Source organism: Phyllobates terribilis, unplaced genomic scaffold (genome assembly GCF_046119375.1).
Source record: "Phyllobates terribilis strain yellow unplaced genomic scaffold, ASM4611937v1 Scaffold_3__8_contigs__length_932513732, whole genome shotgun sequence".
Taxonomy (NCBI): domain Eukaryota; kingdom Metazoa; phylum Chordata; class Amphibia; order Anura; family Dendrobatidae; genus Phyllobates; species Phyllobates terribilis.
In genome coordinates this window covers 619,475,897-619,488,388 of record NW_027362763.1, presented here as the reverse complement: position 1 = coordinate 619,488,388, position 12,492 = coordinate 619,475,897, and the positions used below count along the sequence as shown (strand labels likewise).

General features: G+C 44.2%; 1 protein-coding gene across 5 annotated transcripts in view; it reads left to right on the top strand.

Moving 5' to 3' along the window:
* The window catches only part of TMEM181 (transmembrane protein 181), a 393,500-nt gene that overhangs the window by 191,070 nt on the left and 189,938 nt on the right, over positions 1-12,492 (top strand). For all 5 annotated transcript variants that reach the window (XM_073671509.1, XM_073671510.1, XM_073671506.1 and 2 more), the window contains exons 3-4: positions 2,089-2,144; positions 2,718-2,808. In XM_073671509.1, coding sequence (XP_073527610.1) covers positions 2,089-2,144; positions 2,718-2,808 — 147 coding nt within the window. The remainder of the gene's footprint in view (positions 1-2,088; positions 2,145-2,717; positions 2,809-12,492) is intronic.

Below are 12,492 nucleotides of genomic sequence, written 5' to 3'. Positions count from 1 at the left end.
GCCTGATCGCTGGTCCCGCTGGTCACACACAGCGATGTGTGCTGACCAGCGGGAGGGCAAGGACCAAAAAATGGTCCAGGACACTTTGCAGCGATCAGTGACCTCACAGCAGGGGCCTGATCGCTGCAAAGTGTCACACATAACGACATCGCTGGTGAGGTTGCTGTTGCGTCACCAAAACCGTGACTCAGCAGCGATATCGGTTTGTGAGACGGGGGCTTTAGCTTTGGGGGGAGGGGGAGGGTGAGAGCAGATCTGTTCATTCAGGGGGCTGAGCCCAGAAAAGCAGAAGGGACATGTGCTTCTGTAGCAGTCAGACTTGAAACAGAGATTGGAGAAAGACTTTGCAAGGAGAATGAGAGACATTCTTCAGGACTGTAGATGGATTGTATGGCATTACCTAAAGAGACACAGGTTTGTATTCTACATGATTCCAGCCTATGGGTACGGCCCTGACTGGAAAGATTTGGATCTACTCCATTAACGATCAGGGAGATCATGGATACAATTTGGGGAAACCAGGTTGGGACGAAGAAGTGACTGGTTCCCATGGATATGTTGTTTGGGCTAGCCAGGAGGGACCCACCGGTCACCTGCAACCCACGGAGACATTCGGAGAAGGCAGTTTGGGACCCGCCGGTTTCTGGCCCCATGGAAACTCTTGGAGAGGCCTGAGTGGGACCCTCAGGTCTCCTGGTCTTGTACCTTGATGGACTTCTAGCTTCCTAAGCTTGCTGCTACCTTCTCTCTGTGGGGGCCCACCAGAAGCTGGGGGCCACTGGTTGAGGTAGTCTACCCTGGAAGTCTCCGAAGTCGCAGCTGTTCTATCCCAGGTGGGCAAAGAAGGAAGGGTGAGACTGCCTAATGTTGTACCATCTTGGGTATTTGCTGGCACTGTTCTATGAATTTATTGTCTGCTTTGTGATTCAATAAAGTATTGCCACGCTATTTTACCTGCACCCTGTGTTTTCTGAGTAGCGTTACACCCACGGAAGACAGTGTGCTCTCTTGCAGGGCTAACGCTGACCTCTGTATGCTGGGTATTAAAGGGGCATTGCCATCTCCAAGATCCTATCCCAATATGTAGTAGGTGTAATAATATTAATATTAGCAAATACCTCCAATTAGAAATGTAGTATAGTTTTTCTGATTCGCTATGTCTCTTTCCTCATGTGCAGGCATTGCAGGACCTTAGGTATCCATGGTTACGTCCACTGATATGGTGACAGTTAGTTAGCTAGTTGATAGTGGTCGTAACTATGGATACCTAAGGTCCTGCGATGCCTGCACATGAGGAAAGAGATAGTGAATCAAAAATACTATACTACATTTCTAGTTCGAGATATTTGCTAATATTATTAATACTACACGTACTACGTATTGAGATAGGATCTTGGAGATGGGAATACCCCTTTAAGACAAAGCGCACTGATAGTGCACTCTGTTGCTGGCTCGTTACTGCTGATCTGTGCCGCCGAGAGATGGCGCTGTCTAGCCCAGCCCCTGAACTTTAGGTCACTGACAGCTTTGTTTCAGGGAGGGGCAGGGCCAGCGGCAGTGACTGCAGCTTCTGCCCCTTGATGACACTCGTTTGAGTGTCCCAACATGCACTGGGATTCTCAAACGAAGTATTGTCAAAAAGGAAGTAGGTAAAGAAGAAAGCAGTTAGTGTAGATAGGGAATTTTTAATTCAACTATATTAGAAAATGGTAAAGATTATGGATATAATCTTTCTTCCTAAATCCCTTTTTGGGCCACCCCTTTAAATAGAAAAAGCAATCACATGGGAATACAGGGACTTCTCGTGTGCATTGACTGTGAATTTTCCAGAATTACTCAGAGTAGTATGCTGCTTAATGTCTTATTCCTAGACTGATAGCTATTTCATTTAAAAAATTGAGTTTTTTTTTAAGAATGTGTGTAAAAAAAAAAAAAAAAAAAAAAAAAAGGTATATAAATAACATGACTGATGTAAGACGAGTTATTAAGCGAGAATGCAGCACAGAATGGGTACACAGTGGGAGGGTAACAATAAATGTTGTGTTATTAAATGTGTTTTATTCAACATTAAAATTTTGCTTTTTTTAGGACCAAATGTTATAGAAGCCAAACCATATCGATCAGAAGCATCAAATTCTTCTAAGGTATATGCCTGTCCTCCTTGTATTACACGCATCATAGTATGGTCCCACATTTCCCAAGCCCTTTACTCAGAAAACAGTGAGTTCACTTCTCCATAGCTGCCATAACCGTCAAGGTTTTCGCTTGCCGTGATTTTCTACTTGGGCTAGATTAGCTTTTAACACTTAGCAGTGCATGAAAATGTGGGAAATAAAATGTAAGACCTCAAGTGAATTTATAAAGTAAAATTTAAGCGGTTGATGGCCAGTTTTTAGGATAAGTCATAAATGTCTGGATCGTTGGAGATGCTACACTTAGTACCCCCGCTGATCAGCTGTTTCCTGTGCCGTGTCCAGCCAGAGCTATTCATGAGCGGAGCTGCACAGCGCAGCTCAGTCTACTGTTTGGTGACCGCAGCTCGTTGCTGCATGTCTACCCCCTTATTTGAATCATTGGGGGGCGTATGTGCAGTACCTGACCACAGCCACTATTCAATTGACGGATCTGTGCATCTTCACTTTTTATGTATTATTGTACTGATGTTGCTACTGTAAAACCTCAGATGATATTTTTTATTTCTACCTTTAATTTTGCAGTTTGGCCAATATACTTTACAGTCTCCTGTCATGTCCACATACAACCAGCAGTTATGGCTAATGTGTAGAATTGAACTTGACAAGATAGATGGTAAGTGGAGCCCTAATTCTGTGTGATAACATTACAGAAGGTGTTTATAAGGCTGCACTGCCAATTGTGTTGTAATGAAATGCTTGTCAGAGGTAAATGCTATTCATATTAAGTAATAACTGGATTTGTTAAATAAAATGTTCCTGTGCTGAGATAATCTTATAAATGTGCCGCTGCTGTGTACTGTGTAATGGCTGTGTCTGACCATACAGGGACATGGTCTGATCATACCACATCTCCTGGGCAGGGGAGGGGGAGAAAGAATCAGCTGTGATCCTCTTCTGTATGGTCTGTATACTCTTTCTGTGAGGAAAAGCTTTTGCTGTTTTTAAGCAATGTTTTACCTCACAGAAATTATCAGCTGCGATCCCTTGCTGTAATGCTTGTATACTCTTTTTCCCACCACATGTTTCACGGCTGTTAGACAAAAAAAAAAGCGGGGATTGCCTGCCATACACAGGCTATCCCTGCATGTTTGTTTTGGGGGTCTTAACAGCCGCAAATCATGCGGGGCGGGAACTTGAACATGTCACTCGAGCCCTCACAATACTTGTTGCATACCCGAGCTCCTGATGCAAACTTGAGTAGCGAGCACTTGAGCTCAGAACTAATGACGATATTTTTAATATGAAGACCTAAAATTATCAAATTGTGTAGTACTTTTGAGTTCAAAATCCTTACTATACCCCTGAATAAAATCCTTGAGGGGTGTAATTTCCACAGTGGGGTCAATTCTGCAAGGAGTTTGTATGTTCTCCCCATGTTTTGCGTGGGTTTCCTCCGTGTTCTCCGGTTTCCTCCCACACTCCAAAGACATACTGATAGGGAATCTAGATTGTGAGCCCCAATGGGGACAGCGATGATATTGTCTGAATTGAAAACGCTGCAGAATAATAATCCCGCCTATGAGCTTATTATTCCCCTAACTCCCCGCCTCTCTGCTTAATTATCATATTCCCCCCCTCCCCTGCATGTCACAGGGCTCTGTGACGTGCACTGTGCTCCCTGCCTTCCCGCACACATACAGCGCGCTTTGCTTCATCCCGGCCCCATCTCTCTGTGCTCTGCACCGCAGGGTTCTATTGCGCAGGCTCCGGGGGGTCACTGTCACTTTCCGGTGCCTGTGCAATAGAACCCTGCAGAGCACAGGCAGACAGGGTTGGGATGAAGAAAAGCGCGCTCTATGTGAGCGGCGCTTTGCGCATGCCCGGAAAGTCAGGCAGCACAGGGCCCTGTGACGTGCAGGGGAGGGGGGAATATGATAATTAAGCATATAGGCGGGGATGTGGGTGAATAATAAGCACATAGGCGGGAATTGCTTGGCATCCCCTGGACGCCAATCCTGTACAAAATAGAATTGATTAATGCGCTTTTTCTCTGCAGTCAGACCTCTGCTATGGGCCATACAGGTACTGTATAGATTTACTTTTCTATCACCATATGCCTATAGTAGAGGTCTTGTCATGAAAACACCAATTGGTCAGACCTTGCAGCTCTCTGGCGCCCCCTTATCCTGCTGGTCAAACACGGTATTGACCGAGGATAAGCACAGGCGCAGCTGCTCCAATTTATGTCGTCTATTGTGGCACGTGATGTCACAGGACGTATATATACCACCAGTTCCTTCCAGGAACGTATATATACCTCCGTCCAGCCACCCTCAAACCACAATTTCACATAAATACTGGTATACTGCCACCACCGATCGCTTAACAGGTGGATCGGGTACCCGTTAGGTAATGTGAATTAGCGGGTGAGGAACGTGTTTGCTCGACATAGTACAAGAAGAACGAAGCTGGTAAATAATAATGATTTACTCCCAAAAGGGGGCAGTGTTTACAAAAGATATACAAGATATTATAAGAGACAATTTACATATATGCATAAAACAGTTATTAAAATAAAAGGGATAAGTGATAGCAAAACCTGTGCCACGTGGTGATGGTCTCAGATTCTGTGGTGGGGACGGCTCCCCGGAAATTAGATGTGATTCTTCCACGCAGCGTGGTGTGCATGCGTCTGACATCCCTGGCAAAAATGACTTAAAATGGCCGCTCTGGTTTTTAGTAAAGGGGCCAAAACCTTAGGAGACACCCATGGTGTTTACCTCACACGGGGGCTCGGCTTTGTGAACCCACCCAGCTGCAGAAGACCTAAAAATCCTTCAGATTTCATATCTTGGTGTGGGGGGGTCCCACATCCAAGATGGAGACATCATGTTTGCCGTCACCACTATTCATGAAGATGGATGTCAAATATGAAATCTCTATGATGCTCAGAAGCTCAGAACCCATTTCCCGGGCTTCCGGTGGTCTCCTAGTCACGAAAACCACACCATCACAATTGGAAAAAGGTGACAATCTCAAAAATGTGGTCCCTGTGTTTGTAACAGTCATGTGCATTATTAAAATCGACATTACACGTTTGTACAGCTAAATAATAGGATTGGAGGGAAAAATCCAGGGTATACCAGTATGCTTGCTCTGGGCTGAGGCTTTATGACGCTCATAAAAATTCCTGAAGTTGGGGAAAGCCACAGTGAGATCTATGTAAGACTCTTGCAAATGAACAGGGGGGGTGGAGATTTGAGACATCTCTCATTTTTTAAAACTAGGACCAAAAATACATTTTGCCTGACAGATCTGATAACTCCAAAGTGGTGACAGATTCCCTTTAATATCCTCAATTTTGTGTCGTACCTGTGGGTTCAAAATACTCACTATACCCCTGGATAAAATCGTTGAGGGGTGTAGTTTCCAAAATGGGGACAGTTGTGGGGGTTTTCCACTATTGAAGCACATCAGGGGCTCCCCAAACGCGATATGGCGTCTGCTTTCGATTCGAACCAATTTTGGGTTCAAAAAGTCAAACGACGCTCCTTCCCTTCCGAGCCCTGCCCTGTGCCTTAACAGTAGCTTTGCCCCACATATGGGGTATCTGCATTCTCAGGAGAAATTGCACAACAAATTTTGGCGTCCATTTTTTCTTGTTGCTTTTGTGAAAATAAAGTAAAATTGTTGTGAAAAAATGTTAATGTTCATTTCTTCCTCATTGCTTCAGTTCCTGTGAAGCACCTGAAGGATTAATAAACTTCTTGAATGTGGTTTTGAGCACCTTGAGGGGCACAGTTTTTTAGAATGGTGTCACTTTGGGATTTTTTTCTGTCATCTAGGCCCCCAAAATCACTTCAAATGTGATTTGGTCCCAAGAAAAATGATTTTGTAAATTTTGTTAAAAATATTAGAAATTTTTGGCCAACTTTTAACCCTTCTAACTTCCTAACAAACAAAAAATTATGTGTAAAGAAAAAAAAAAAAAAAATTGTGCTGATGTAAAGTAGACATGTAGGAAATGTTATTTATTAACTATTTTGTGTGACTTAACTCTCTGGTTTAACCCCTTACTGGCCTGGGGCGTATTAGTACTCCCCAGGCCATCACCCCCCTGTTCAGCACGGGCTCCGGCGCTGAGCCCGCACTGAACCGGGCACATGTCAGCTGATTCTTAACAGCTGACGTGCCTGCAACAGTCGCTGGTGGAATCGCAATCCACCCGCGGCTGTTAACTAGTTAAATGTCAATCTCTGACAGCGGTATTTAACAGCTCCATGCCGGAAGCATGGCATTAGCCCCGCCCATCAGTGACCCCGTCACGTGATCGCGGGTCATCGATGGGTGGGCATGACAACCTGGGGTCTGCATCAGACCCCTGTGGTTGTCATGTCTCGCTTGCTATTAGCGCCACCCAGTGGATGACGCTCATACCAAATGAGCATTTCTGCTACACAGAGGCGATCTGCTCATCACCTCTGTGTAACAGAGCCGATAAGAAAACTGCAGCTTCTAGTCTCCTGTGGAGATTATTGAAGCATGCAGAAAGTGGAAAAAAATGTTTTTAAAAAACTAAAAAAATAAAGAAAAATAAAAGTTTAAATCACCCCCTTTTTGCCCCATTCAAAATAAAATAATAAAAAAAACCACATACACATATTTGGTATCACCGCATTCAGAATCGCCCGATCTATCAATATTATAAAAGAATTAGTCTGATCGGTAAATGGCGTAATGAGAAAAAAATTCTAATCGCCAGAATTACGTTTTTTTAGTTGTCGCAACATTGAAATAAAATGCAATAACGGGCGATTAAAACATCACATCTGCCCCAAAATACTATCAATAAAAACTTCAGCTCGACGCGCAAAAAATAAGCCCTCACCCGACCCAGATCCAGAAAAATGAAGACGCTACGGGTCTCGGAAAATGGCGCTGTTTTTTTTTTTTTTGTGTTTTTTTTTTTAACAAACTTTGTTTTTTCTTTTTCACACCTTAAATAAAAAAGAACCTATACATGTTTGGTGTCTACGAACTCGTAATGACCTGGAGAATAAAGGTCAGTTTTAGCATTCTGTGAACGTGGTAAAAAAAAAAAAAAAAAAAAAAGCAACCGTGGAATTGCATTTTTTTGCAATTTTATCGCTTTTGGATTTTTTTCCCATTTTCCAATACACGATATGGTAAAACCAATGATGGCTTATAAAAGTACAACTTGTCCCGCAAAAAATAAGCCCATACATGGCCATATTGACGGAAAAATAAAAAGGCTATGGCTCTGGGAAGAAGGGGAGCAAAGAACGAAAACAAAAATGGAAAATGATCTGGTCATTAAGGGGTTAAGGGCATAAAAATGAAAGGTTTGAAAATTGTGAAAGTCCTATCGAAGAAATTTACCACTATCATGAAGTACAATATGTTACAAAAAAACATTCTCCGAATCAGGGGGATCCGTTGAAGCGTTCCAGAGTAATTACGACACAAAGTGACAGTGGTCAAAATTGTAAAATTTGGCTTAGTCATTAAGATCAAAATGCTGGTGATGTGGCAGTGGGGTCATTGCAGGTTGTAAGCTGTTCTGAAGACAAGGGTTTTCAAGTTTTTCTTACAGGAAAAATATATATCTTTATACCGTATTGGCCAGTAGGTAGAAAAATATTAAAATTTGAGAGTCCTCAGTGGTGTTGATGCTTTTTAGAGGCTAACTGAAAAGATGGTAACAAACTGCAAGCTTTCGAGATTACTCAGGTCTCTTCAGACATAGAATAACGCAAAATCTGAAGTCACATTTATACACAACAGGGCACAGGAGTAATACAATAGATAAGACAAGTGACGTGAATCAAAACTATCAGTATGGGAGAGGGAGAAGCAGTTGTGGCCATAAATATTGGAGCAGTTCATAGATAAGGAGTGTGAAAGTTTTATTGTCCTGTGATTGAGGTCTTGTCCATGATTGTGATGCCCCCAAATGGTCTGAGGAGCGCATTCCTTAGTTGATGTAAGCAAATTGTCTCTTCAGAGAGGAGGTAGTCTAGAACTCTAGTGCCACCTATAGGAAGTAGCAATCCTAAAAATCACTATTGACTCTCTAACAAGCCTTTTCACATTACTTAGGATAAAAGCCACAACCAGAATCTCAATTTGCAGACACTGTGTTTCGGGATACTGCTCCTGGTCAATGCATTGCGGATTAAGTCTCCTCACCTTGACGTGCTTAACATCCCTCTCCGCAAGGACAAACGTTACCACTTGGATCTTGGTTTATGTAGAAAGACATAAATCCATGCGACATAATTATTCCTGCTATGAGTGTGTCAAAGGCTTTTTCTTGTCCGCCCTGGTTATTATAAATGGACAGGTTTTACATTTTTTAGTTGTTGGAGAGGACAGGGACAGTTCCTCTTGAAAGTTCCGAATATAGTGGATAATCGGACGTGTTGGGGCCCAGAATTCCAGAGGATGGGGGATTTTCGGGAGAAGTCTTGCCAGTGATTGGGTGAGGATCATGAGAGTCCTTTAGAGGACTAGAGATTACGTGTGGGAAGATATTGGGAGTTTAGTTCAGAGATATATTGGGGATACGGATTATGGACAGCTTTGTAGGTCAGTGTCAGCAGTTTGAACTGGATATGTTGAGGAATTGGGAGCCAATGAAGGGATTTACATAGGAGTAGCGAGGAGAGAGGTAGATTAGTTGTACAACAGAGTTAAGGAAAGACTGGAGAGGTGCGAGAATGTTAGCAGGAAGGCCATAGAGGAGGATATTGCAGTAGTCGAGGCGGGAGATGATGAGGACATGCACTATTATTTTAGTAGATTGAGGGTTGAGGAACGGACAGATTCTGTAAATTTTTGAGTTGGAGGCAGCAGAAGGTAATGAGAGCTTGGAGGTGTGGTTTGAAGGACAAGGCAGAGTCGAGAGTTAAGCCCCCTTCTCACATAGCGAGATCGCTAGCGAGATCGCTGCTGTGTCACGGTTTTGGTGACGCAACAGCGACCTCACCAGCGATGTCGCTATGTGTGACACTTTGCAACGATCAGGCCCCTGCTGTGAGATCGCTGTAAAGTGTCCTGGACCATTTTTTGGTCGTTGCCCTCCCGCTGGTCAGCACACATCGCTGTGTGTGACCAGCGGGAACAGCGATCAGGCTGGTAACCATGATAAACAACGGGTTACTAGGTGCGCGTGTGCCCCTAGTAACCCGATGTTTACCATGGTTACCAGCCTGCTCCTGCTTCAGCAGGCTGGTAACCAGGAGCAGAACATCGTGGAAAGATTCTTTCCACGATGTCGCTGCTACCCTGATCGTTGGTGAGCCTGCCTGTTTGACAGCTCACCAGCGACCACATAGCGACGCAGCAACGATCCCTGACAGGTCGTATCGTTGTCGGGATCGTTGCAGCGTCGCTAAGTGTGACGGGGCCCTTACTCCTAGGCAGCGGACCTCAGGTACAGGGGAAAGCATGATGTCATTTGTGATATACAGATCAGGTAGTGGAGTTCTGTGAGATAGAGGAAAGATGATGAGTTAAGTTTTGCCTACATTGAGTTTTTGGAAGTGGGAGGAGGAGGAGGAAATGGCTGATGGACACTCCAAAATTCTGGATGTCAGAGAAAGGACATCTGTGCCAGAGACATAGGTCTGAGTGTTATCAGCATATAGATGGTATTTGAAGCCATGGGACTTAATCAGTTATCCCAGACCAAAAGTATAAATGGAGAAGAGTAGGCGTCCCAGGACAGAGCCTTGAGGGACTCCAACAGAGAGAGCATAGGATGAAGAGAATGTGGGAGATGCTAAATGTGCGGTAAGGGAGGTATGAGGAGATCCAGGAGTTTGCAAGGTCTGTGATAACGAGGGAAGAAAGGCTCTATAGTAGGAGGGAATGGTTGACTGTGTCGAAGTCAGAGTACAGATCTAGGAGGATATAGATAAATATCTGTTAGCTTTGGCAGTAAGTAGGTCATTGGTAATTTTGGTTAATGCAGTTTCGGTGGAGTTGTGTGGGCGGAAACCAGATTGAGGGTTGTCAGAGTAGGTTAAATGAGAGGTGGGATGAAATTACAGTGTGAACGTGCTTTTTGAAGAATTTGGAGGTGGACAGGAGCAGCAATATGGGCCGGATGTAGAGGTCGGGTCGAGAGATGGCTTCTTCAGGATAGGTGTAATTGTGGCATGCTTGAAAGCAGAGGGGAAAGTTAATAAGCTGAAGAGATGGGTTAGTGCTGGGATAAGCGTGGTTGTGAGGTTGGGGAGAAGATGGGATGGGGTCAAATGCCCAGCTGATAAGGTGTGATTTGGAGAGGAGATGAGTAAGCTCTCCTTCAGTGATTGTGGGGGAGGGCAGTTGTCTGGTATACAGTACATAGAAGTTGTGGTGGTTGAGCAGTAAAGACTTGCCTGATTTGGTGGAACTTGTTGGTCTAGTGGTGGGCGGAGAGGGGAATTAAGTGTTGAATAGCTGCTTGGGGTTGTGGAATGAAGAGGAAAAGAGGGTTGTGAAGTAGGCCTATTTAGCAGAAGTGAGGCCTGACTTGAATGTAAACGTGCCCGTTTAAATGTGGTGAAGTCTTCTTGTGAGTGTTTTCTTCCAGCACTGCTCTGCAGATCCGGACATTCCCCAACGTTTTTTAGTGAGATTGGTGTGCCAGGGCTGTTTATTGATTCGTCACACTCTGTTGTGCACAAGAGGTGCGACTGAGTCAATAACTGATGTGATTGTAGAATTGTAAAGCTCTGTGGCGCTGTCTGTGTCATGTAGTGAAGATATGGAGGACAGCGGTAGAATAGAGTTAGTGTGTGAGTGTCAAGATGTATGAAGTTTCTGTGAGGGTGAGATAGATGCTGGACTTGGGGGCAGATGAAGAGGACAGGGAAGAGAGTTTAAGTAGATGGTGGTCAGATAGAGGGAGAGACGAGGTAGTGAGGTTATAAAGGTGGCAGAGACAGGTGAAGTTCAGGTCTAATGTATGTCCGCCTTTGTGGGTGGCTGTAGAGGACCACTGAGTGAGGCCAAAGGATGAAGCAAGTGACAGGAGTTTAGAGGCTGCAGGCTGGTGGGTGTCAGTGGGGATGTTGAAGTCGCCCATGATGATGATGGGAATGTCACAGAGAGAAAGTGTAGAAGCCATTTGGAGAATTGGCCACTAAAGACAGTGGCCAGGCCTGGGTGTCTGTATTTGATGGCTACTTGGAAGTTGGAGGGAGCGTAGATACGGACATAATGCACTTCAAAAGAAGGGAGGGTGGAGGGGGAATAGGGTTGAAGGTGCAGGCACCATATTTCGGTGAGGCCCAGGAAGGATAAGTTGTGGGATGTTAAGAGGTCATGAATGATGTGGAGCTTATTGCAGATAGAACAGGTGTTTTAGAGCACGCCAGAGAGAGGGAATGACGGCTTGGAGGTCAGGGGAATGGGTTTTATATTTGAGAGTTTGCGATAGTTACTAATAGGTGTGCAGTGATAAAGGGAGAATAATGGGGGGTATCAGTTGTGGAGGTCCTGGATTGGGATATACAAATCTCACCAGCTGTGAGGAGAAGCAAAGAGAGAGCAAGCAAATGGAAGGGAGGAGGAGTGACTGGCTTGTTTTGTGTTTATGAAGGAGAGATGAGAGATTGAGGAGAAGGTCAGGTGATAATTTATTTATTCCTTTATCCATCCTTGAAAAACACTGATACAATGATCCAAAACAGTTATGAAACCAGTACCATTTTTTCACATACGTGCTTAAGTGATGTAGCTGAAATCAGGATCTCTGTGCCTATACCATGCTGCTCTCAGATTACATAGCAAATACCTAGTGACAAATTCCCTTTAAAACACGAGCAAACTTGTGCCATGCGTTGATCTATGTATGCATACATTTCGAAATGTACGTTTAACGTTTGTAATATGTCAATCTACATCTCTATACATTAACAGTGACTTAATTTTCATGATTTGAGCTCTGCATGCCATTATTTTTTATTTAAAATAAAACAACTGAGATGCAATTGACTGTTTGCCTGATGGTGACGTGGGTATCCTCTTGGAGCGTGCACTTCAACGTAAGAGGAAGCGCACCCTCTGACCTGTGCGCTACATCATGGGGGCCCGGCCGATCTGACCTTAATGGCGCAGACACCGGCAAGCACTCGCCACATTATAATGACTCCACACACCTGGCTTTCCCAAGCTTGCCTAGTGTGCTCTTATTTTTTTTGTAGAATGTACCACACTGTTGATTTGGCCAATCGTAACTATCTCTCTGATTGATATCTCTGATGGATTTCTTCCTCCCTTTCATTGACAGCTCCTTGACCTCATGTTGTGGATTCAGAGCAACGGATTCCAAATGCAAATGCCA